This window comes from Aulonocara stuartgranti (assembly GCF_965226115.1).
Source record: "Aulonocara stuartgranti genome assembly, chromosome: 16".
Classification (NCBI taxonomy): Eukaryota; Metazoa; Chordata; class Actinopteri; order Cichliformes; family Cichlidae; genus Aulonocara; species Aulonocara stuartgranti.
In genome coordinates this window covers 15,821,325-15,847,808 of record NC_138952.1, presented here as the reverse complement: position 1 = coordinate 15,847,808, position 26,484 = coordinate 15,821,325, and the positions used below count along the sequence as shown (strand labels likewise).

The following is a 26,484-nucleotide window of genomic DNA, read 5'->3' as shown; positions in this document are numbered from 1 at the left end:
CTACCAGAAGGAGGCATCTAAGGTGGCTGAGAGCATTAGGAAGCTAAGCACTGTAGATCTCTTCAGGAAAGCTTCTCAGTTTAGCCCTTTAGAGAGTGGTAAGTAGGACTCTTGCGTTTATCATAATGTGGCATATAGTAGGGTGGACCTTGACAACTGTTTCCTAGTGATGGGTAGATGAGGCCTTGTGAAGCGTTTCAGCACATTCCCCAAACTGTGTCGACACAGTTTTGCTCCATACTGACACCTGCTGGACCTTAAATATCATTGCAGGCAACTTACTTGAGACTCACAACAGACACTGATTCAATGACCTAGTCATACTTATATACACTGTATACACTGTAAGGTATTGTACTTTTCATGGAATCATTTTATATCTTCTATATTACAAATATTGTAGACATCTTTAAAATATATTATGAATGACATTAAGTGAAAATTAAAATGAAAGTATTGTGAATGTAATATTACCCATTTGACTCAGAGTTTATTATAAATTTCTATTCAGAAAAATAGGTTTATCCAATGTTTTTGCATTCAGTCTATTGTCAGGAAAATGTCAGGAGTAGTTAGTCATTACAACAAGTGTTTGTGAACTAAAAATCAAGAATGTGGGATACTCTTTGTCCATGATTTCAACAGCCCGGTACGTGCAACTGACACAGGGAAACCCAATTATGCAGGGGAGACCTAACTTGACTCAGCACCTTCTTGCTGTGCGGCAACAGTGCTAACCACCGTGCTGCCCCAGTTAAGATATTGATTCGGGTTTTTTTCATAGTGCATGTTTGAAGAATATCTACTCTTTTTCTTAAAATTTTTATTTAGTTGGGCTACATACTAAACTTGTAGGATAAAGTATTAGTCCTATATTGCTAATATCGATTTGTTATCAGTGATTTGGTTTAAAATTGGGGGCTGTGTGGGTTAAACTTTTCAAACCATCGGCGTAACTTTGTGCTGAACATTTGGGGGGGCAGGGGGTCAAAATCTCTGTCTAAATAAATCTGGGTAAATTCCCAGATGCTTAAACATGCAACTATTTTGCTGGTAATAACTGAAATGAGTAAAGAAAATTAACAGCCTATTTATACAAGATAATTCATAATTTTATTGGGGAGATCATAACCTCCCTGGAAATTACGCCCCTGATTCAGACACTTCCCCTAAAGATGTTTGTATTGCAGATCTGTTGGCTCACGTTTACATCGTTTAACACATTTGCTAAACAATGCATCAAAGCAAAGAAATAAAATATGCAAATATTTGTGCAACAGGGCAGTGGTTTGGGGGATGAGAGTTCACACTGTACAAACTGTCACACAGAATGAGATTTTAACTTCTAAATATTTAGTTTTGGTCAACCCTCACCTATTATACTGCACACCTGGAGATGACTACAATGAGGTTAGTGATTCATATAATTTCATTACATTCAAATAATATATTCTTCCAGCTTAAATGTTAAATGCTTTCACGAAAAAACTGCCAGACTGCAATACAGTGTGGATAAGACCAAATAGGACACTCCCATCTCTAACTGACAACAATCTAATAATGGCATGAACAGTGAGGCAAACAGGAAGTCATCTAAGATGAAATGAGTAAATGCTGCCATGCCCATTTGCTTTTGTAATATATTGTGAACCACAATCTGCACTCTAGTTGTTGCCCATCGTGTTTTTCTATACAGAGCTTCCGATGCGTTTACTGTCATAAAAACTGATATCGATAATGTGTATGTAGCTATGAAGACTGCTGCACTGCCAAGGTTGAAAAATCATGTGCACATATGAACAATAAATTTAGATTAAAATACCAAGAAAGGGTCTCTTAAATGTAACACTGACTTCTCAGCATCTCCCCTCCATCCCCCAGGTCTTCCAAAGCTGTTACTGTCATAAAAGCTGATATAAGGAATGTTTACTGTACAGACAGATTATGTAATCTTTTGGTTTTAAACTACAGAAGGAGAAAGACTTTTAGGAAGACAGCAAAAGGAGAGAGAGCAAAAAGAAACTTACTTCATTTCTAACAAAAATAATGTGTTTGTTTTATTTTAGCCATGATGTAATTGGTGCAAGCAGACCCTTTGTACAGCTGTAAAATAAATCACTTGACCTGCTGTCAGGCCAAACAGACTGGCTCAGGCTTAGCTGTCCCACTCTCATCTCCCCATGCACTCCTGACACTGAGCCAGCCCCACTAATATCTGAAGAAGCAGGTGAGTTCTTCTATGAGTCTAACTACAGGAGACCGCTTGGAAAGTTGTTTTTTTTGTTTGTTTTTTTTGGACAAAAAGTCACTGTGATTTCAACTCACCATTAGTTTTCCATCCTCAACAGGTGCAGACTTCACTTCGAAAATTACTTGAAAAAGCAGAACTTTTTTTCTTTTTCTTTTAAAAATGATTTAAAATAAGCCTTTCTGTCCGATTATGATGCTTCACGCTTCTTCTGGCACAGATTCCTGTTGGAAAATCCTGAGAGAGAGAAAGAGACTGTGTCTGCCCCAGCGTGCCGGAGGGAGTACTGTACTGAAGTGGTTACGGGAATCTTCTCAAGTAGCTAATAAGGACAGAGATGCTAGAAATTATCATGGTGGGAATTACTGTGGGTATCAAGTAGGTCGATCAGTAAGACATAAATAATTAATGCGTGGTATATCTTTTTCTATTTTGTTATTTCTCTTGTTGCTTTCATTCCTAACAACATGGGCTTTTTTAGTGCTGTTGTTTGTTATTCGTGTGTTTAATGGATGCAGTGCCCTGTGATCTCTTTTCTAAGTGTATATCAAGAATCCTGGATTCTTGATTCTTGATGGACATTTGCATTATGTGTAATGTTTTTTGTTGAGTTTGTGTGCATGGAGCTTCTACTGATGAAGCTCCAGATGAAGCTCCATGCTTCATCAGTCAGAAAAAAATAATATTTAAATGATTACATATGCTGGGGAGTGATATTCTAAAGGTTTTAGACACTTTGCACCCAAATGCTCCAGGAAGACTGGAGAAAGGAAGACAAGCAACGTCTATGAAATATTGTTTTGTTTTGTTTGTTTGTTTTTAGGAGCCCTGGAAAATGCATAGATTTAAATACAATACTCTCATTTATTTTTCAGGTGTGATTTAATGTTATTTGCAGTCAAGATCTTTCAGAAACTGAACACGCCATATATTTTCCAAGATACGCTTTACAGTGTTTATGTATTTATTTATTTTTAAGACTTAACAGACTGGAACTTTTAACTTTATTATATGCATGGATGGGGGATTGTTGGCTTCCACATTTACCCTCATGATGTCGCTGCAGACAAATAAAGCGTTTATTAAAAGGAAGTAAAAAAACAACTAGGCTTCTTGAGTCTTTTGACGGGCTACGCTTGTGGATTTTATTACGGGATGGTCGTGCTGGGTTGTTTTTTCACGTGTTCATGCCAAGTTGTAAGTTGAATGCGCTGCCGTTATATTCTGAAAGCCACATTAGTAATAGGGAGCAAATGAGAGAAACGCCCCGTTTTTGCGCTTCAGTGTTGCGATGCAGCGTCATGTACACAGAAAAGTTGGCAGAGTTGTGCAGTGTGTCAATAGACACACATATATGACTGCATGTGGTTCATAGGGAGGGACGGAGGAGGATAAACTACTCTAGGATGGTCCGCAGAAAAATGAACGACCGCACTGCAAAACGGGGTCATGGATCTCTTATCGAGACAGTAGGACTCCACAACTAAGGTTAACTTTTTTTTTTTTTTTTTTTTTTGGAACACCGATGGAAGTTGGAAGCTGCTTAGAAAACCAGCTGCATTCATGGTAAGGCGTGATTAGTAATCAGTTTAAATCATAATGCCATTTTCTGTATACAAAGAAAGGAGGAAAACGACTGGATGCGAATGATAATTTGATGACCTCATGTGGGATTCGCCCATATTTCAGTATTTGCCCGATTGCATCACTTGAAAGCAGCAGGTTTGACAAACTGGTACAACGTTTAGTATGCTTGCTCCCACTAAAAATGAATTGTGCTTTTTGTTTGTGTTTGACTAGTCCGGGAGAGTTTGTCAAACCAATGAATTTAGTAATGGATGATCATGGATCCCAGTCTCATCCACGGAGCTCTGATTTGAGGTATGTAGAGCAGTCATTTGGATTGCCAGCTGTAATAACTTTTATCTGTCAGCCAACACAGAAATCATTAGGATCTAACGTGTTCCAGCAGAAGTGTTATGCCCATTAATCATGTTTTATTGTTTTTTTTTGTTTTTTTTAACTGAACAATCTCCGTGGTGCTGATCTGCAAAAAAAACTAATAATAATAATAAAAATAATGAATAAAGAAAACAGAAGTAGGAAAGACTGAAATAATGACATGGAATTGTGTATCAGTTTTCCCATTGTGGAGAAATATAATATCACAGTGATACCCTTCCACCTAACGCTAGCAAATGGGGTTCTGACAACAACTGGCTGCTCATGGCCAGCTGTTTTTTAACAACCAGTAAATTAATGCATCTGCATAAGAAACTTTCAGCTAACATTCCTATCACTCAGTACATCTTAGCAGAGTCAGTTGTTGTAGATGTTTCAACCTTTGAACTCTCTTCATTTCCTGCTCTCTGAGTTTTACTGAGAAATTGCCTTGACCATATGCAGAGGTCATGGGAACTATTTTGCAGGCAAAACCTTCTGCCCCCTGTCTCTGTGATGAGCCTGGAGGCATTTTTTTTTTGTGGGGTTTTTTTTTTTTTTTTCCTGTGTGTGTGTGTGTGTTGGGGTTGAAACTGATATTCTGTAATGCAAACACTGATTTGTTACGTTTGAATTGCAGTTAAAAAATGCTGTGCATATATGACAGGATGGAATTTCCCATCAGCTTTTGGTTCATAGCCTTGGAGATGATGTCAGCTGCTTGTATTCCAGTGGTTGGAATCATTAAAAGGGTAGAGTGAGTTTCCAGAGCTTTTTTTTATAGCCGCTCCTCACTCTTTTGGCATTCAGAGGCGATCTGCCGAGATTTTCAGATTGAAATTAGAGGTGAGATGGAGAATTTGAGCATATGACAGTTTCCAATTCAGTCTTCCACGATAGCTATACAAAGTTTCCAGTCCTGCCCTGCATACTGTGATTTCCTCATTTGTTAAAATAGCATTCCGGCACATTATAGTTCACTGAAAAAAAGCAAAAAAAAAACACAGCTCTTTCAGTCTGACTTTTATTCATATTTCATAAGTATTGTGTCATCTGAGAGCACAGCCACACTCCCTGGCAACGGGGAGTAGCAGACTACCTAAATCTCTCTGTGGTTTGAGTATTATTTGGAAAAGTAAACCACACTCCTCCATAAGCTGCTGGGGTGTAGATGAAGACATGTGTTCCCTGTCTTATTTCTGGCTTATTAGAATTGGGGTGACTTAACCCACTGCTTCTTGCTTTTTGAAACGCAGTCATACATGAAGATTTATGTGTGACTGCACTGACCTCAAAACCTATGTGTCATTTGTTTTCAAGCAGAGATGTTGCTAGCACATACACATATGTTATTTTGACAATAGGTAGTGTTTCTTTCCTCCTTCAGTTCTTAGTGTCTTCTTTTAGCATTTCAGTAACACAGTTTTGAAAACCATTTCTAACTGTAATCATCACTATTATGTCCAGTAAGAAGGCTTTTTAATTCCTACCTACTCCAGCAGTGGACTGCTTGGAGCTGGCCCCACTAATTGGACACACCTTAAACCATGATCTCACATGGCTGGCTTCCCTCGGGGGTAAAATGTGGAATTAGTTAAGGTATTGGGAATCGCCACAGCTGTTTCCCTGACGTGCAGGCAGTCATAGGGCACAGCTGCTCACACGAGTTACAGATGAAAACTATGACAAGACTGACAGATCAAACTGAGACCCTTGAAGAATGCAGGCATGTGGAATTTGAAACACAGTGACCAAAGTAAAGGTACAGAAAACACAGGGCCTCAAATAGGCTAGAGTCTTTCCCCTTTCTTTGTTGAAATTATACCTAGAGACAACAAGTCTGTCGTCTTTTAGAAAAATCTATAATTTGGCCTACAGCATGGTGCCATCAGAAGTCCCACTCAGATTCTGTGTGCTCAAACGGCAAGGCAAAGGGTGTGATTTAAAGATGTCCACCCACTAGATGCAATGAAGCAAGAGGAAAATGAGAAAACGACAAGCTGTTACGGGTAATGAGTTAGTGTGTGTTTGAATACTGGTTGTTTTATCTCATGGATGCTTTCAAACTGAAGAGGCTAAACCAGTCAAAATGGCTATCATCCAGAAAATGGGGAAGAATGGCTCGTCTTTGTTACCAGACTGAATCCAACGCACTGACCGTAAATACCAGCAAAACTTCTTAATAAACAGACAAGAATATTAGTTCAAATTTTTTCTTCTTCTCTTTAAAAAAAAAAAAAAACCCAAATATTTTTCTAGTTTTAAAACGCTGAGGTTCACACCAACCTGTTTAAGTGAGTTTAGTGCACAGATCTTGCCTGCATGTAGCCCCTCTTTGTTTCTGTTATGCACTTTTCCAGGGCATAACAGTTGGATGCCTCCCACTCTCAGCCTGTGTAACATTCAGGGTGACCTCGCATGAATCAGGCCTTTGTGTGGCCTCAATAGAAACTTTTACATATCTCCAACAACATTCAGACATTTTATGTCACAAAGAACAATTTCCCTTCATTTGCATGACCTTCATTATCAGTGTTTGTGTTGTTTAGATGAGATATAGAAAAAGGCCAGCAAATCACAACAGGCGTGAGTTAAGTTTACTGCAGATCTGTTTAACAAGACATTCTCCCAGTGACAAGCTTAAACTGGCATCAGGACAATAAAAGGCAGGTGTAATATGAAGTTGTACACCATGATATATTTCTCTAGAGGGCACTATCACTGTGCATACAGTATGTTTGTCATGCATATGCGCATTGAAGCACTACACAGTTCCTATGTTGAATTTTACTAGTTGTCAGACTGCTAATGAATTGATATTCTTGTGAGCCTTATCATCTGCTAACATACAGTGTAGCAACTTAATGAACCGCAGGGTGACACAAACAGGCACGTAAGCAGTTTCAGCGAGGGCATTCACACTGAAACTGAGCAGGAAGTTGAAATACTTTGGAGTGTGGATCCAGGCAGTGTGGCTGTTCCAGCTGTGGTGCTTTTTGTGGCATGGTTTTGTAAAAACTGCAGTTAGACATAGTGTATTACTCCATGCTGTAAAGAGTCTCAGTTAATGTGATCAGCAAAAAATCAAATGCATGCCGTGCTTTTGAAAGATCCCCCCACTGAAAACAACGCTGCATTGTTTCAGAAAAGAGGACACCGTGTGATAGCTGAAATTATGACTCGAGGGGGATGTTTGCTCTCTCGCTAAGTAACTTTATTTAAAGTGTCCCTTTAAAAAACAAAAATAATAAATCTGTGTTTAGTGAAATCTACAGAGACTGAAGTAATAATTACTGGGCCTTATCTTTTCTGTGCAGTTTCCAGAGTGGGGCTATTATGTGTATCTTGAAAAGAATTCCTGGCAGCCCAGTCGACTTCTTTCATGTTCACCTTTCTGACAGATTTATTAAATTGAAATATATTCATTTAAACACAGACAGCCTGAAAAAAAAGCTCTGCGTTCTTTCTTTTATGGTTGGCACACATATTTTTCTTTACATAGCCGTGGCTTTGTTATGGTGCAATGTTTGGTGTGAAAATATTTGAGCTGCTTAGTGATAAAGTGAGGGTAATGTACCATAGCAGGTCCAGTTCACCGCTGGAATTATGTCGAGAAATCGCACTGAATGGACCCAGATGTCATTATCTAACTGACCCGCAAGCTTACTCTGGCTCTGCAGTAGCATTAGGCACAGGGTGAACATGCAAACTGCCTAAGGCAGATTGTGACAAGCGGATATTATACACTACAGCAAAATGCTAATAATGTCACAAGATCGGTCTTTAGATATTTTTAGAAGTTTGCAAATTTATGTTAATGACACTGGAGAATTTGAGTTAGATCAGGTGATATAAAAAAGCGCTGTGGGAACAAGTTTTTGTTTTGCTTGCAGTAATAAACGATACACATAGGAGGTGGCGAGTTCTCATAGGGTCCATGTGCTCTTTTTCCTCCTAATTTCTTTCCATCCCACGTTGCTTGGGAAGTAATGGCCTTTCCAGACCCTCCTTAAAAAGCTTGTGTTTACAGTGAGTGACCTCTTACCAAATTACCAGCTGCGGCTCTGGCCCTGTGTTTTGTCTTTCTTCGGGAACCGCCGTCTCTCCAGCTATGCGCCTCTATAACTTTTTTTGCGATAAAAAAATTGTTATACAAGTGATAAAAATATATTTTGAGCAAGGAGGTAAGTGTAGGTGTGGTCTTTTGAATGGGTGAATGCAGTTGTCATGATTTCTCTGTGAAGGGGGAATAGGGGAGATGAAGCGGATGAAGATAAGGGATTCTGTTTAATGTGGGCTGAAAAATGGGGTGGTGCAGGAAGGTGAAGCTCAAAGTCACAAATTGCAGGTAACAGATGGGGGTTGGCTATATTAGGATTGCAGTGCGCAGGAATAAATCAGACCGTCTTTAACAAATTGGCTGAAAATCCAGCATGGGGGAGCTGCCACCCCACTAAGGAGGGATTTTTCCTTCACGGCGAGGACACTGAATGTGGTGGCTAGGTCACCTAGCCGCCATCTGCAGAGGTGGCCCACTGTGTTTGCCTTCTCTAGTAATGAAATATTTTAGTGGCAGTCAACAGACAGCTTGACTGTGGGGGAGCCCCAACATCTATTAGGCTGTCCTTGAGTGACTGGGAGACAAAACATAGAGTAAAGAAGGCAGAAATGAGGGTGGGAAATCTTGAAAATGGGACAAGTTTGTCATAATAGGTTAGGGTTTAAAGAGAATCACTTGTGTGACTGTATATGGGTTATGTAAGTGTAGGAGTATTGATGGATTGATGATGTAATTAGATTGAGATTCTCAGATGCAGCAACTAATCTTTTTGCTAACTCCCTAACTCTGTCCTTCCAGTCTGCTACATACCAACATCTCCATTCATCTTTTATCCTCCTTATCATTCGATGGTATTTGGTGGTGGTGTTTGTAGAGTGGATTGCACATTCTAAAGTGAAAGTGTAGACCTGCTGATAAAGCACTGGCAATAAGCACTCATTTCACAATAGAAAATCAAATGTATTCCGTACCAGACAGTGTACAGTTTCCTAAATAAAGCAAAAAAAATTAAAAATAAAGAGTTTCAAGTCGGTCACAGTGTTTGGAGCAAATTAACACAGGAAATCTCTATTTATTTTAGAATATTGTTAGTTCTAGTGTTGTATACTTAGTGTGTGTTCAGAGTTTTCTTCTTGAAGTGAGGAAAATTAGGTGAAACTTCAGAACTTAATGCTTCAACGCAATCCAAATCCCGGGCTTCTCGGTTTTATGAAGAGGAACTACATGCTGTTACAAAGTACATGTTATTTTCATACCTTTGATTATCAAGTAGCACTATCATTATTGTTTTGCGTAACTGTCAACTCGTCTAACATGGTTTGGGAGTGAGTCAGTTCTGCAGAAGTAAGGTGTGGTTTTGAAGAGTTGGCAATGTCTTAATGAAAAGTAAACACAGCAGCACCACCTGAGGAAGTTAGTGAGCAGGACAATTTCCAGGATGGGTTTAAGCCCCAGTGAGAAGATAAAATAAATTAGCATGCAATCCCTTTGACTTCTCTCGTTTGTTTACTGCCATAATTGCATCATTGCCATCATGAGTAGATCATTCATGATTAAAACACATGACAATTCAGCATATTTACCAAGTGCACTGTGAGCACACATGCTGCAGCGTGTGCCAGTAGACTGTCCATTGGCTCCGCCCACGGATTCTGCCCAGGGAGGCAAAGCTGCTTACCTTTCTGCTCATGGCCACTGGGAGAGTGCTAAAACTCTCAGAGGCACAGCAAGAGGGCTGATAGGATTTGGGTACAGGAGGCAGATTTCTGATGTCACAGCTTTGGGCGTGGCTTTAAGGTGGGCCCTTTAAAGCTATACTGTTAGATTTTAGTCTGTCTGACTACTCATGGGAGACACACAGCAGAATGGAAGTTATTTGAGCGGGAACAACTTTAGGTGAAGAGGTAAGAGCCTGGAATGAACTGCTGGCACACTGAGAGGAAAAGCAGGTCTCTCACCTGCTCTTCTAATTTCTGCTTCTCATTGCTCCGTCTGTGTGATTATCTGTACACCGTAACACTGCTGCTACTTAAGTGTTCTTAGGGCGTTGGAGAGGACCCTGAAAGGCTTTTGTGTACTCACTGTTTTTGCATTCAGACTATTAGCAGTATGTGTGTTCTGACTTGAAGTTGAGGGTGTGTGGGACTTCCTGCATTGTGGCATGTTTGAGCCTGTACTTTTGACTGCTAGTAAGCTACTGCTGGTTGAGATCTGGGGTATTTTGGTCATTGGAGCATTGAATTGTTGCTCTTGCTTCTTAAAATAATCAGGGTGTTGTCTGATAGTGTGACCAAAGGGCTTCTATGAAAAAGAAGAAAAAAAAAAGAGAAACTGTTTGCTTCCTCGTGCATGAACCCATCATTCCCTAAGGGGCCATCCAGCTACCCAGCAGCTGCTAGTACAGCACAGTAGTCTTTTATTATTATTTTCATTATCATTATATGTTTTTGTGTTTGTGTTTTAGATTATTCTTGGTTTAGTTTCTTCAGAGTTAGTCCTATTTGATCCTTCTTCCATTTAACTGACTTTAGTAGAAAACAAATATACATATGCAATTACATTTTTTTTTCCTGGTAAAAGTGTGGCCTAGCATGTATGTTATGTGGAGAATCTGGGTATCCTTTGGTTTGCTCCTGCTGATGGTCAGATTATGTTTTTCATGTTTGGCTGTTTATTGTAAAGCACAGCTAAGTGTCTATATACACGATCTTTCTTATCTGATGTCTGTCTTTTAAAAAATATTTTCCATATATGACATGCAGAACAATTTGTAGAAGCACTTGCATGACAGATTTAATTAAGATTTTATTCTATGCCTACATCTCTCTTTATTGTTTTCCCAAATCTGATCAAGGAGATATAAATTTATGCATCTTTCCTGTGATCTAGCACCAGATATCTTGTGTGAAACATGGCGAAAAGACCTCTAACCGTAACTTTTTATGTCTGTTATTGACATATAGAACTGGAAACCTTTGAGGGGTTTTGATGACTTTATCATGCTTGAAGACTGTATTGTACTGTAAGTCAGTAAAAAAGGAGTTTTGAGTGATTACCTTTTTGTATTATAATTGAAAGACTGCCAAATGGGAGTGATTTCTTCTAAGATGAGTGCGTGTCCATCCCTCGGGCAGGCACTGAATAATTTGATGAGTATGAGTGAATCATGTGCTATGACTCTCCAAATCCCCAGATAAAAACCTAGTTGAACAATAGGGAGATTTTCAACTTCTTCTTCACCAACACCGTCATCACAACGCCAAATGACAGAATATCCTGTCAGTGGAGATCAAGAAACTCAGAGTCAAAGCCAAGGAAGAATTAGTTTGTGTTATTAGTGGCAGATGGTGGCCTACACCTCATTAAGATAGTTTGTGTTGTTATTTATTTTAATTTGCCACGTGTCTGTCTTTATCTGTTTTAATGTTGCACACATTCCAGTTTGCAAATTTGTTGCCATTATATCGAGAAAGAAGGCAAGGCATCATAGTGAATGTTCCAGTTCATTTGCTTTTGCTGTTAAAGTTTACAAGACTATCTTATGATAAAGTAGAAGACATGGCACAGCAGCAACAGGTTTCTATTATTTCCTGGTAGTCTGTGATCATGTCCATTAGGCTTGTTCTCAGATGCTAAATGGGCTTGTTTTTGAGTGCTGGACCTCCCAGAGAAACCTGTAAATGAAACAGCACAGTCAAGCTTCAACATGTCTCCGTCTCATTCAGCCACTCATCAACACAGGCTGGGATGGCACAAACCAACCAGCTTGTGTGTCTTGGGTTTGTCACCTACCTAATATGTGATGATAAAGATCACTGATGACACAGCTGTATAAACCGAGCTGACTCTGGAACCGATGCAAAGCTGTTGTGTATTTTTCCATAGGGGTTTATTAATTGCTTCTGTTTGGCGCATTCAGTCAAATATCACATGATGCATTTTTTCCACTGAACAAAGCATATGAGTAAAACTAGTTATCTTGCTATTGGGTTCATTTACAGGGTATCTAAAAAAGGTTTAGATTATCCTCCAAATGTTTTGCCAAATGAGTAACCCCAACTAATGGAATCAGCACTTTGTACACAGAGCAGAGAACAGCGTGAATGTCTGTCTAGAATTTCTATTGTCATTTGTAGGGATTTCCTGAGTTATACGTGGTGATCCGGGACCATCTTTGTAGCCTGCTTATTATTTTTCATCTAACACTGTTCATTACTGCTCTTCGTCCTGCAAAACCCAAAGTAAAGATGGCAATATTCATGCAAAAGGAGTGTGACAAATGCTTTTGCTCCAGGTGCTGCAGAAGCGACAGCTTGCCTCCACTGCGACGCATGTACCTGTCAGTTTAGAAACATGCAGAGGAACTGGTGTGCGTGGCAAATTTGTACAATTATCGGAGATTTACTCACAACAAAATCACAATTCTAATGTGACCAAACACACAAAGATGGGGAGGATAAGCGTGTTTAGAAAAATGGTGTCGACACAAAGCTTTGAAATCAGCAGACTACACCTCTGAACTTTGAACTGTATTGATTTGTCTGGTTAAAATCCAAACAGTCAGTGATTAAAACATTTGAAGACATTGTAGCTTTTAATTGACTCATTCTAATATAAGACTGATGCATTGTTGTTTTCTAATAGGAATTTTGGTCAAAGGTCAAACACTTAATTTAGTAAACCCTTCTTTTTCTTTTCTCAAAGTAGAAGAGGTCTAAAAGTGTAAAAAAGTAAATCTAATTTGGTTCTTACTTAAGATTTCTTTCTGTGCTCTGGTCTATGGATTTTAAAAGGCTGCATAGTCACTGGAACAGGTTTTTCCAGATTTTATTTGGTGAACATTATGACATCAATGTAATTCAGTGCAGTTAAATGTGTGTTGTGGAAATACAGGCAAAGTCAGGACAGCAAGAGAACTTCATGTCACAACATCGCCAAACTCTTTCACTGTGTTGTTAAAAAGGCCCTTCGCCTACTTAGATGTTAACATTTTCAGATGTGTATTGTGAAAGCAAGTTAGACGATGGTATTCAAGTCTGGTTGAAGTGCAGATCACATGTTTATTTCAAGACTCTAAAACACTGGTGGGCAACTCCAGTCCTCGAGGGCCGGTGTCCTGCAGGTTTTAGATATCACGCTTGGTCAGCACACCTGAATCACATGATTAGTTCATTACCAGTCCTCTGAAGAACTTCAGGAAATGTTGAGGAGGTCATTTAGCCATTTAAATCAGCTGTGTTGGTTCAAGGACACATCTAAAACCTGTAGTACACCGGCCCTCGAGGCCTGGAGTTGCCCACCCCTGCTCTAAAACTATATTTGAGAGGATTTACTGTTATGTTATTCTCTTAAGTACAAGTTTGGCCTTAATGTAAAGTCTATATGTGCACAACCTTCTAATGGACAAAGTTTTAATGAGTCTGATATAGGTACAAACTGTTACAGTAACTGAATCAGCTGAAGATTTAAGAGGCAAAGCGGTGGTGGAGATATCTAACAGGACATAAAATAGCTGTTTAGTGATGATGCACAAGGGAGCTTTTTTTTTTTTTTTTTTCCCCTCATAATACACGCTGTACATTGACAGCAATGCTAAGACTAAATAACGACTTTGATTGGCATTATCTCAAGGTTATATTTTAATAATGTATTTGATGTCAATTACAAGTTTGAAACTGGTTAGCAATTCCAAGAGGTCAGAAAAGGACTTTGCACACAAACTAATGGATTACATTATGGATGTTGGTTTGAGTGAGGTTTGCAGTTGACCTTCTTGTTTTGTTCACTCAGAATTTATTTGTTCCTTTCAGTTTTAAAGGTAATACATCCTGTCAAGTGTATGCTTTTGGAACTATTAAACAATAATGCTGTAAATGCTGCGCAGTATTCACTAGTAAAGCATGCAATGTGTTGTCAGTTTTCAAAAGCACTCACTGTGATGGTAGGGTTTTTGCACATGGGAGAAGTTTGCCTTGAAGGCTTTCATGCCAGGCAGGCTCTCTGGGGGGTGATAAACATTGTTTAAAGGGTGTGTTTCAACCCAAATCATGATCTTTTCCTAAACCTAACACAACTGCAGCTGAAAACCAAGAATAATATAAAAGAAAAGGAATCTTCCTGCCTGGAAGGCTTGAAGGCAAGCAAATCCTATCAGCCATGTTGTCAGTAACCATCACTTTCTGATTTCTTTTTACAGTGCATTGTGGCAATTTTGATAACTGGAGAATTTGAGCAACACTACATAGCAGGCATACGCAGGATTCTGTAAACTTTGAATATTTTCAGTCATCAGTCCTGGAGGTCTTGGTATCTACTATATTAAAAATTAGTTTTCTTAGCCCCTGGCTGCAGATGCATTTTTCCAGCTTCCCAGTCTTAGAACAGTAGGCTCATAATCATAGTCATGTAGCATATGTTTGCAGCGCTGTTTACTAGCATGTTTCATTTTCAATGTATTCTTTTTAAAATTTCATTCTAAAGATTCTGCACTTCATAATATACAACTTAGTATAAGTAAAGTCCTATATGTTACTTTATGATTTATAGTGTCTGAAGAGTATCATTACTCTTGTATTCTTTTTTTTTTTTTTTTTTTTTAAATAAATGTGTGTGTTTGTGGTGTATATAAATGTCATAGTGTTTAAGGACATCCACCCCCAGAGCGATACTAATAGTCCTTTGGTAGACTCGGCTGAGTGGAGCAAGTGACCTTGCATTGCTTGGATTCCTTTGTTTGAATAAGACGTGCCCCCACGTAAGACTTTGCAGGCTGTAATTCACAGCGCTTGGTCTGCAGAACTTTGTGTTAATCTAACTGAATAAAAAAAATGACACCTGGAAGTTTCTAAAGTTAGCGAATCTTGACTGACTCACTGATTAGATGTGCCGTTTATTCGACTTTCTTATGACAGCATCCGCTGTTTGTTTGTTTTTTTTTTTTCTCTTCAGACAAAAGGCAATACAAAACAAAATGTGTAACAGTTAATCTTTAAACCTTATAATGACAAATCAAAACATTTTAATTTATAGTCAAAAGCTTTGTGGAAACGGTGTCATTATTTGAAATTCTACTTGTCACAGATGTTTTAAATATGTCTAACAGATGGCCAGCTGACAGAAAGTCTTTGAATAAAAGGTGTGTGTGGGTGTGTGCATGTGTGGCAGCCAGATCAGCCTGTAAAGCTCAGATAACTGCTACTGCTCTCTACCACACTTTATTTACATAGTTTTCAGGAATGTTGAGCCTTGACAAACACTCAAATTGTGTTTGTCATATTTGCACACATTGGAGAGAAATTTTCTAACTGTACCAAGTGCTGTACACTAATGCACAGTCTTGTACACACGGAACAGCACTTCACTATAAAACTACATTTTCCCTTGCACGGTTTCTGTGACTGAAATTGAGCTCTGTAGCTTGGATCTTTTTATCAGTCTCTCACATGTCTGTCCATTCAGAGCCATTTCTTCAGGCTCAATGAGTAAATCTGTTCACTTGGTTGTCTTGTGACTTGTTTGCAAAGTGAACTTGATCTCTTTCATGTATTACCCTCATTGCTTAGTGAAAACCTGAGGAAGAAAGATTTCTTTCATTCTGTCTAGTGCATTTTGATTTTCAATCAGAAAATCAGAAAATGGTCCTGGATGAGTTGGTATTGAAGTCCCAGAAACCATTTATTGACATTTCTTATAATGCACACACAAGTAGGGAAAGCAACCCCAGTAAACTCTAAAATGTTCATTTGTCTGGCTTTGTCAGAGCAGAAGCCAGACTTTTTATGAATAATGAAGCCATCCTGAAAATAATTTACTGTTTCTTGTCCAACTTCAGGGTGTCGACCAAAAGCAAAGCACCATCCCCGCCTGGATTAAAGAGGCTGGAGTCCCCAGGTTTCTCCCAGCGGTACCCAGGAAACCCTTATTTAAAGATGGACCAGAAGGAGAACCTTATTGATAAAGAACTCTCTCTGACCGTGGTTCTGCCTGGTGGAGTGGAAACAACGGCCATAGTTCATGGAAGGTACAGATCACTTTATCTATATCTGTATATACTTAGTGTGCGTGTAAAGGATGATTTTTGTTATTTGCTTCCACGTGGTGTGTGTTAATACTCAAAACATTAAGCACTAAATCGTGACACTGATGTAAACTAAGTCAGTGCATGAAGTCTATGAGTCAAACAGGTGGGATAGCTGCAGGTTGTGGTTTTAGACGGCATGTTTGTGTCTCTTTATTTTTATTCAGACATCAGTCTGGATTAACTCAATATACTGGAGTGTTGTTTTTTTGCATACTGCGTGGTTTACTAATGCCTGTAGGCAATTATGTGAGAAATTCGTAAAAAAGATTCAATTAAAATTGCGAAATGATGTGCCGTATGCGTGCTGAGCTAATAAAATGAGATGAGATTTTGTGCAGATACATGGAACAAGATGACATCATCTAATTAGAAACAAACGGCAGCATTGCAAGCTGTAACTTGCAAATTTCTAGAACCCAATAAAAAACTGACTCAATAGGTATTGCCTTGAGATCCAAACCCATGAAGTCAAAAGAGTGCAAATGCCTACCAAATAGAAATCAAAGGAATACATATTACAGAGAGTGAAATGCACTCTCTGGTGAGGCTGTAGCTCAGGAAGTATGTGAGGTTTTCTAAACTGAAGGCTGGTGGTTTGATCCCAGGCACCTTCAGTTTATAAAGTGTCCTTGTGCAAGAGACTGACCCTTAAATAGCTCAGAGTGTGTGTGTGTGTGTGTGTGTGTGTGTGTGTGATGGTTAAATGTGACATAAAATATTACACTGTACAATGTGGTTTTTTTGTATGTTTTGAATCGGTTAATAGAAGTACTACATTACAAAAGTACTCAGTCAGAGTAGAAAAGCAATATACAAATCCACTTACCAAAAAAAGGCTATTTTGTAAAATTATTAAATGATGATATTTTTAAGGTTTTTACATCCTTCAGTGAGTGTTAACCCTTTCCTAAAAATTGGAAATTCAAATCGTCATTGACTATTTTAAAAAGTGAGCTCTGTGACTGAAAGTTTGGTTGCGAGAAAGAAACACAATCTTCATGTAAATATAAAGGATCCGGTTTTGTCCAGTTAAATTAAGATGCAGTGTTTCCTCATTAATTTTTTACTTTAATGTAATATTTTTTCCCTCAAAAGCGTAGTTTTGTGGTCCTGGATGAGTTGGTATTGAATAGCACCATGCAGCATTTAAATACACCTAAATTCAGACTCTTAAGTCTGACTTGCATGATTGTAATCACATGTGTGTCAAACTTTTAGTCAAGCGTTTACTTAAGCTATCACTATCTTTCTCACAATGCACACAGTTTATAAATATTCTTTCAGAGTTATCTTTTGCACTTCGCACTGTGTGTTGAGAAATGACCGAAACTAATCCAGTGTGATCAGATTAAATTGACCTTTTTTTCCTGTGTCTAAGCCTCTTTAGAGTTGCTACACAACAGAGGTTATTTTCAAGGTACATTGTTACATTGTGACAATATTGACAGTGTCAGTAAAGCTACAATGTTGCATGGCTGTTGCTGACTTAAATCCCTGTATTTCTCCATTGCACTGTTTCTTGCAGCTTTTTAATCAGTTCTGTCACTGCGTGACATAAGTTTTGTTGTTTGTTTGTTTATTTTTTTACATGGATGATTTGAATCTGCCGTGGTAAACAGATTATTAGATGATCATCTTCAAATTTTAGTAACCTTTTCAATAAGGGATTTAAATGTTTTTTCTGATATTTTTTTTTAAAGCAATTTAAAGGACTTACAGTGAAAAAAAAATTGATTTAAAAATAGTTTTCATTACTTTTTTTTGAGACTTTATGTCACATTTTTTCAAATGAACTTTCATTTGCTTCTTTATGATATGTCTCCTTTTCCTTATGTTGAACTAATCATACATATTTATTTCTGTGTATCTTTCAGCGAACCCCTAATGGATCTTCTGGTGACACTCTGTGCAAAGTATCGCTTGAACCCCTCAAGTCACACTTTAGAGCTGATTACTTCCAACAAGAACAACATCAAGCTCAAACCCAGTGCTCTCATAGGAACTTTAGATGCAGAGAAGATCATACTTAAACCTAAAGGGGAGGATAAAAATAAGAAGACAGGTCCTCAGATGCCCGAGGTACATGAATACATTGAACGTTATAGTCTCACACACAGTAAACACCACAACAGATTATCAACCTGTCTCCTTCTGTGTTCTCCAGGCAACTGTTCGGATGGTGATAAACTACAAAAAGACCCAGAAAACTATATTGCGAGTAAATCCTCGAGTCCCCCTTGCTGAACTATTACCAGCAATCTGTGAGAAATGCGAATTTGACGTAGAGACAACAATCCTGTTGAAAGATGTCCAATCAAGGACCCCTTTAAACTTGTCCAATTCTCTTAATGATTATGCAATACGGGAGGTTTATGCAAGAGACACACAAGGTGAGTGCTACTATAGTAAAAGGCCAAACTCACTGGTTTTGCATATTGGCTATCCCATGTGTTTCTTGCTCTACCTCTCCAGCTTGCTTGTTGTGTGTCATTGTTGTGTGTTTCACGTTCTGCACTAAACCTCATGCTTTTTGACTCGACAGCACAACCTGCTACGCCTGTGTGTCCAGACTCACCGAGTTATGCAGGTATTTCAGTTTCACCACACGATCGCCACCAACAGAGTCATCACATGTCTCTCTGTTTTTATAACAGCATGTTTTTTGGGGGTTGTTCTTTGTTTCTCAGGAACAGTCACACCGGGCAAAGATAAAACTCAAAAAGAAAAGGAAAATAAAGGCCTCTTTGGCGTGTTCAGAAAAAGCAAGAAAAAATCTGACCAGGTAAATGTGACTTAGAAAAAGTATCTTAATTTTACTAATTGGGATGTTGCTGTATCACAAAGTACATTGAAATCTTTAGAGGGAGGTTTGTTTACTTTGGTTTGCTATTAGTTAATGTTCACTGTGTTGTTTGGAAACAGGTTTCTTATCATGTTCTGATTGGATGTTTGTTCTTTAAAGCCAACGACAGCCAGTGCCCCAGCTTCTCCTGTTCTCGTGAGCAAGCCTCGACCACTCAGTATGGCTTTGCCCAGCTCCAACTCGTCTCCGCTCGGCTCTCCGACAATCTCGACTGATGCGCCAAAGAAGAGGCGTGCACCCCAGCCTCCGATCCTCGTATCTCAGAGCTGCACCTCTGACCCTAGGACTCGCCAGAGGCTCTACTCTGAACCGAATGTTCGACTGCACGGCGACCAGGTGAGGCCACTGTTAACATGGTGTGTCTGATATCTGAGCAAACCTCTGACAAAATTCGAAACTGACAAGATAAAAGGCGACGTCTTTTATTTTTGAGCGCTGATTAAAATAAAAATGTTTTTTATGTAGGTGTGTGGCCTGAGTCGTGGGTCGTCAGCAGAGTCTTCACTGAAGAGAACCAAACGCAAGGCGCCGCCTCCTCCTGCATCTCCAAGTGCAGTTGCTCAAGAACCTGTTTTTCCAGATGAAAATGTGCAAGGTTTGGTCTTTTATTTACATTACATTGAGTGATAATGAAAAATAAATAAAAGTGACTTTGTAGTGTAGATTTGGATTAAATGTGTGACATTTTGGCATGTGTGCGAAGGGCTCAACAGTGAATTTTGCTAAAGCTTGTTTTTTGTTCATTTGGTTTGTGTGCCTCCTAGTGGTGTTAATTGCAAAGTGCTTCATTTTACATCCCGAGAACCTCTGTATACACTGCTCAGAGCATGCACAATTACACATTAAAAGTGGCTCTTTTGGCATGTCTTATTTTTCATTTGTGAACAAGAGTTTGTGCCAGTATGGTGTTGCTTGCACAATCTCTGCCCTTCTACTGTGGTTTAGTGTTTTTGCTCTTGAGCTTATTCTCCCTGTTTTCCTGACTATATTTAGTATTTTGTCCTCAAACACCTGTAAATTCCTTTTTGAAAATATCAAAGCATGTATATTTTGAAAATACACAAGGAAGCTTTTTTCTTATTTTCCAAATCTCTGCAGGTTTTGAATTCTTTAACATTTTTTCTCTTGGTTGAGAAATACTTTCCTGCGATTGTGTAGACACAGTGAACCTTTGCTGTATTTGTCCTGTGAGGGGAAACTCCGCCCGTCCTGTATATAGATCAATTTAAAGCAAAACCTAAAAATATTGTTATTTGACGTTGAGGGAAAAAAAGGTTGGCTTATATTCTTCAGTTAAAGACAGAACGAAGATCACAGCTTGTTTTCTAGCTTCCATATTTTGGTGATATCTAGTGGTGTGCTTTTATTAAAGTAAGTTTTGTGATTCTTTTTGTTTTCTTTACTTTTACTTTGACGTTAAAAAGTCTCAGAACTCCTTTTTTTATTATTATCCAAAATCCCTTCACTCGTCACTTATCCCCCAGTCATAACTCACAGCTACAGAATGCACAGTCACTGCTTTCTCCTTCTAAACATTTTATCATTTCATCCACTGGCTGCTCTTGATCTTTCCCAGCGCTAACTTCACAGAGAGAGGTCGTCTGCTCCGTAGCTTAGTGTGGCTCAGTGGCTGCTGAGATCAGAGGGTGAGAACAGTAAGCTTTGTTTAAATGGCCTTGAAATTCCTTTAGCTCAGCGCCCCTGTGCGAGTGCTTCCCGTAGCGCTAAATTAAGAACTGGAGAAGGGAGAATGAAGCGTAAAGGATCGTTCAGTGGAGTTTATTTATCAGAACCATTTAAATTAGAAACTTGGCACCTTCCTTGTGGCAGATTTAGTTTATAATAGCATTAGTTGTATTAAAAATTGTGTGTAATTTACAGCCAACACATCCCTTTGGCCAAATATTGTTTTATAAATATATGATGTTGGATACGCTACTAGAGTCCTTTCTGTATTAGAATAGGCCTTTGACTGACCTTGCTTTTTATTTTATCATGCTTTCCAGCAGGTGATGCTGCTCACAGACTGGAAGAAATAAGGGAGCAAGAGGAGATGACTGCATCTGTAATGTCTGCAACTGCTAGTAAAATGCAAGGAGTAGACGACAGCCTCAACACGTCATCTGATGTTTCGCCACATTCCCCGTCCCCAGATGTTGAGATACAGAGCATGATGTCAGTGGAAGATCAGTCCCCTGATCTGTCTTCAGATGGCAAGTACGAAATGAACTCTAGTAATGAAACTCAAGTCTGACATGTTTGCATTAGCAATACCTTTAATTCTTTGTTTTATTTTCCCAGTCAACAGCAGAGCACAGTGAATGATTCTGTAACTCAGACTGTGAGGAAAACTGATGGCGCAGACTCATCTGAACTGGCAGATACTAGTGGGTTTGCACTGCAATATTGTTTTCTACTTTTTTTTTCTTCTACATTTTGCCTTAATTAAGCAAGTCTGCTCTTAAAGAAGGTCAAAATGCCTGTTTCACATGAAAAATTCTCCCTTTTCTACAGATTGTGTCCCACTTCAAGTTGAAAATTCCATCTGTCAGGAGTCTGCAACTCACAGTGTTGAAACCGAATGCAGCACTACAACTAGCAGCCTCCCACCGCCTGTAATGCTGGATGCGGAGACACAGGCCTCTGTTCAAGCAAACGCTGAAAGCCTCAGGGAGAATTCGGTGGCCACCAGCACATCATGCTCCACTGGAGAAGATGCTCAAGTGCAATCAAATTTCACACAGCTCCCCGTGCCCCCGCCAAACAACGCGGACGAAGATTCCTCACCAGCAATTGCCCCCGTCTGTGAATCACCCGGGAAAAAAGATATGGCCACTTTGACGGAGGATCTGGGACCTCCTGAGCTTGAGCAAGCATTACCCCCCACCTCGGAGACCTCATTACGCCAAGATTCAACACCAAGTGCCCCTGTCACAGCAAAAGTGCCACCTATGTATGCCACAGACTCTGAGCCAAAGCCTAAGCCTTCCAACGAACTTACAAGGGACTACATCCCCAAGGTGGGGATGACGACGTATACTATTGTGCCTCCGAAATCTCAGGAGAAACTGAGATATTTTGAAGTTGCATTGACACTGGAGACGCCTACTGAAGCCTCACAACAGGTACTCAATACTGGTTCTGCTCATTCAGATGAGAGCACAAGACAGATGGAACAGGAAGTCTCAAAGGAAAAAAGTGAGCTGCATTCTACTTTACACAGGGAAGATGGACTAGCTAACACTGCTACTAATCAACACACTGTTAATGGAGGTATACCTGAATCTACTCAGTTGTCATCACCGACAAGTTTATGTAACACAGACAAGGTGTCATCCTCAGTTGGGGCATCTCCAGCTGGGTCCCCAGCAGAGGTCAAGGAAATGAAAATTCCACCTGCAACGAAACCTAAGCCTGCCTCTTTCCGCTTGTCACAGCACAAAAAAACACCTGGGTATTATGTAACTTCAGCAGCAGAGAAGAGTCTTGGCGCCAACTCTAGCTCTGGCCTGAGGGAAGTTCAAGGAAGTGCAGAAAGAGCAAACTTACCACCCCCTCCTCTTCCTCCTCCTGCGCAGTGTGACGAGGAGACAACAGGGGCCGCTAATATTCAGCTGACCCCTAAACAGGTCAACAGGAATGTGCCCCTCATGAGAATGACAAGGCAAAGTAGTCTGCCAGCTAGAGAGCCAAGCACTGGGCTAAGCTTGGAAAAATTTCGAAGCTTTGCAGCACCCAGGCCTTATTCTCCTGCCACCCCGTCCCGCTTTGCTCAGGCAGTGTCCTCGGCTGTGAAAAGGAGTCATTCTGTTACCTATCGGCCAAAGCCACCTCTCTCACCCGTGTTACCACCTGTCTCTCCAACTCCAAGTCTCTCATCTGTCACAGAGTCAAAGCAGTTATCTAAACTCAAGGTTAGTGTTCATAGTGCTTCACACTGACATTAAAATATGTAAGTAAAAAGTTAAAGTAAAATAAATTTATCATCTACTTATGTGACTACAGTTATTATTTGTAGCTTGTTTATACTACATATAGCCTCCTTTATGATGGTTAACACATCCACTTGGTTTTCCATTAAGAGGTTTACAGATGTAGACAAGAGTGTCAAGACATTCGTCTTATAACAATATTGTTTTCCAAATGCTGTTGGGCTTTTTGGTTTGGTATTGTGCAAGGCTGTTACGCTTTGGCCCGTGGGGAGTCTCAGAAATATTATAACCTCTGATGAATAATGGAATACTGTTATATAGTTCATGTGACCCATTTTTAAAACTCAATTTTGGTTTTAATATAGATTACCTGCTATATTCCCAAAGCCTTTAAAGGCAAAGCATAGGGATTTGCGTGTTTTTACCTGACTGAATGTTTATCTTGTCCTGTTGAAATTAAAGATCAGTAAGGTTGTGGTGTAGCATTTTGTATGTTAATAGTTAATTTCAGGAAATGATAAGAGAAGCTGTGAGCGAGACGAGGATGAGTGAGTGGCGCAATCCACTGGCAATGAATAACTAAACAATTCAAGCCACTTTACGGTTTCTTAATTATTTGTGCGGGATGTTGTGGACATGATGAGACTGCATGTTTCATAACCGCATGCTGTCTGAGTTTTGATCAGTGTGATTTGTAACTGTGGCCTAAGACAACAATTTTCTAATAACTGAGCAACAAATATAGAATTTGGTTTGTTTGTCACTCCCAGTGCATTAAAAGCACACATAATCAGTTAATACTAACCAGTATGTAACTAACAAATTTATTTTTCTGCCTTTCATAAAAATAGGAAAACATCCTAGAAATCTGTCAAAAACTTTCAAGTTTAGTTTAAAATTGGAAAAAAAAAAAAAGATTTATTAGGCAAATAACAAAGTAAATAAATTTAATACATTTATTTGTTTTTTTTGCATGCCACATGATAGAAATGTTTGGATATATTGCTGGTAATTCACAAATCAGATTATGCATCCTGAACAGAGTTAAGTTGTGAATTCCTTTTTAATCTTTAACTTTTCTCAATAGGCAGTAAATAAAAAGGACTATTGTGCGTAGATGAAAAATCAAGGTTAATTCTAATTAACTCAGTGAAGCATGTAACAATTTCAAACCCTCAGGAAATAGTCCACATTTTAATGGTGCAGTGTTGTGTGCTTTCTTTCTTCAACGATGTATATAGCTATACTTAAAAGACATAATGGCTGGTATGACTTTTTTTGTATTATACTGTGTAGGGATGATCCTTTTCCCCTCTCTACAACAAATCCCACTTGTAGCCCACATCTTAAGGAAATACCTTAAAAGATATTGCAGTCTTTTACCTCTTTTATATTGTCTGAAATAGCAGTGAAATCCAGTGATTGCAGTTTGTTTCTTTTCTGTGCATTACAGGACTGTGAACATAGCGAGGTGGATAGCAATGGCTCTACTTTACAGAGCGAAGAGGGTGAACCGCCATCTAATAGTGACAATGTTCAAACGGGAGAGTCTGGTCCATAGCAGTGCCTTAATTCTTCTGACTGCATATCATTTACAGTAAGCAGAAACCAACACTTGACAATAGAAGTTCTTGAATGTTTCCACAACACTTGAATGAAACATATTTTTCTCTTTCAGGAGAAACTTGTCCTGCCTGCTTTGACTTCTCTGGAGCCCTTTATCCCAGGACAAAGAAGAAGAAAGCCCCCCCCCCCCTTTTTTTTTTTCTTTAGTAGTTTCCAACAGCATACATAAAATCATATATTTTGTTAATTAACAATTGCTAAATTTTGGTTTATTTTCTCATATCATATAACCCCGGCTGCACATTTTAATGATTCTATTTTTATTTTGTTTTCACTCGAGTGCTCAGAGATGATAAATAAGAACAATTCGATAAATTATTAGTGATTTCCTGAGTTGTAATATTATTGGGTGTATTAAGAAAATGTATTATCTAAATAATACTGGATGTTTAGACCAGACCTGTCTATATTTAAGTATTACAGAGTTTTGTTTAATCTATATGCAGAAAGACACTGATGTGTACAGTACACTTATTGTCATTGGCAAGCAGTGTTATGAATAAAGCTTTTATCAAGCCGGTTGCCTTTATTATTATAATCATTGCTTTGATTTCTGCACACATGATGCAGAGCGAAATTGGATCCGACTGAAAACAGTCACTCGCTCACAACAGGTAAAACCGGATCCCACTTCATGACTTAAAGCAGCTTGTACTTTACCTGTAGCTTCTCTTACATGTGAGTCCAGTGAGTTTCATTCCTTGCTGGGATACTGGGACCTGCTTGAATGCTTGCATTATCAGCCCCATTTAAGGAGGTATAAAGGTAACCCTTCTAAACTTATGTCTCTTCATACTACAGGGTGCAGGAAAAGCAGAAAGAATCACCCTGCTCCATAAGTTTGAAGTGTTGCTTTGTGGACAAAGCAATTATACTTATTTACTTAAAAGAAGAAGATCTTCAGAATTAACAAATATGATTTCTTTAGAAATTAAACCTTGGACTATGTGGCTAATGATTTTCTCCAGCGCTATCAGAGCAAATATTTAAGAAAAAAGCATTTTACTACTAGAATCCATGTGAACATATGCCTAACGGCCACTTTGTTAGGCACACCTGTTCAGCGTAATACAAATATCTCAATGACTTCCAAAGTGTGGGCTGGGGCCCCCTGGTGGGCAGCAGTAATAGCAGAAACTCCGTTTGAAATTACTCCTAAGTATGTACAGTTAAGTGTTTATTGAAACATGTTTATTAATATAAAAAGCAAATTAAAACTTGTAATAGGGGTGGATTTTTTTTTGTGGTATTGCTCACCACTTTGAGCTAAATTCACTGCTATTGTATTGATTTTTTTTGTGTCCCAGTGGTAGGTGGGTCACATGTTGGTTTTAACTCTTTACATATGACTTGGTAGCATTAGCAATTTATAGCTAACGGACTGTGTCATTTGTTTTTTTAATTATATTATTAAGGAAAACATTTTAATCATAGTAAAAATTAAAATTAGGATTTTCTGTATTTTAAGTAGGCTGCAGCACTCTCAAATGTAGGAGTGGCTGAAGAATCAGCCTATCATATGTCAACAGCTTCCAAGATTTGGGTGTGTAGACATGGTTAAGATGACCTGGTGCAGTTCAAACTGAGCAAACTTCAAACTGGGGTTGCTGCTACTAGGCGTTTAGTGATAGCTAGAAGAAGAAAAAATATCCAGTGAGCAGCATTTTCTGGGAGAAAACACCCTGTTGATACGAGATGACAGAGGAGAATGGCCAGACTGCATTGAGCTGATAG

The 26,484-nt window shown here is 38.9% G+C and overlaps 1 protein-coding gene across 6 annotated transcripts; it reads left to right on the top strand.

Annotated features, from left to right (window-relative positions):
- Positions 1–6: 6 nt before the first annotated feature.
- Positions 7–25,268, top strand: cobll1b (cordon-bleu WH2 repeat protein-like 1b). Of its 6 annotated transcripts, XM_082508746.1 has the most exons (14): positions 3,344–3,814; positions 4,049–4,129; positions 16,081–16,269; positions 18,204–18,408; positions 18,494–18,719; positions 18,872–18,916; positions 19,017–19,111; positions 19,292–19,528; positions 19,658–19,787; positions 21,199–21,409; positions 21,494–21,579; positions 21,707–23,106; positions 24,578–24,721; positions 24,803–25,268. In XM_082508746.1, the coding sequence occupies exons 1-13, from the start codon at positions 3,774–3,776 to the stop codon at positions 24,683–24,685; spliced, it is 3,054 nt and encodes a 1,017-aa protein (XP_082364872.1). In that variant the 5' UTR covers positions 3,344–3,773; the 3' UTR covers positions 24,686–24,721; positions 24,803–25,268. The 6 variants fall into 6 exon arrangements, with proteins under 6 accessions (XP_082364875.1, XP_082364872.1, XP_082364873.1 ...); XM_082508749.1 differs by lacking the exons at positions 3,344–3,814; positions 4,049–4,129 and adding an exon at positions 7–98; XM_082508747.1 differs by lacking the exon at positions 4,049–4,129.
- Positions 25,269–26,484: the final 1,216 nt, after the last annotated feature.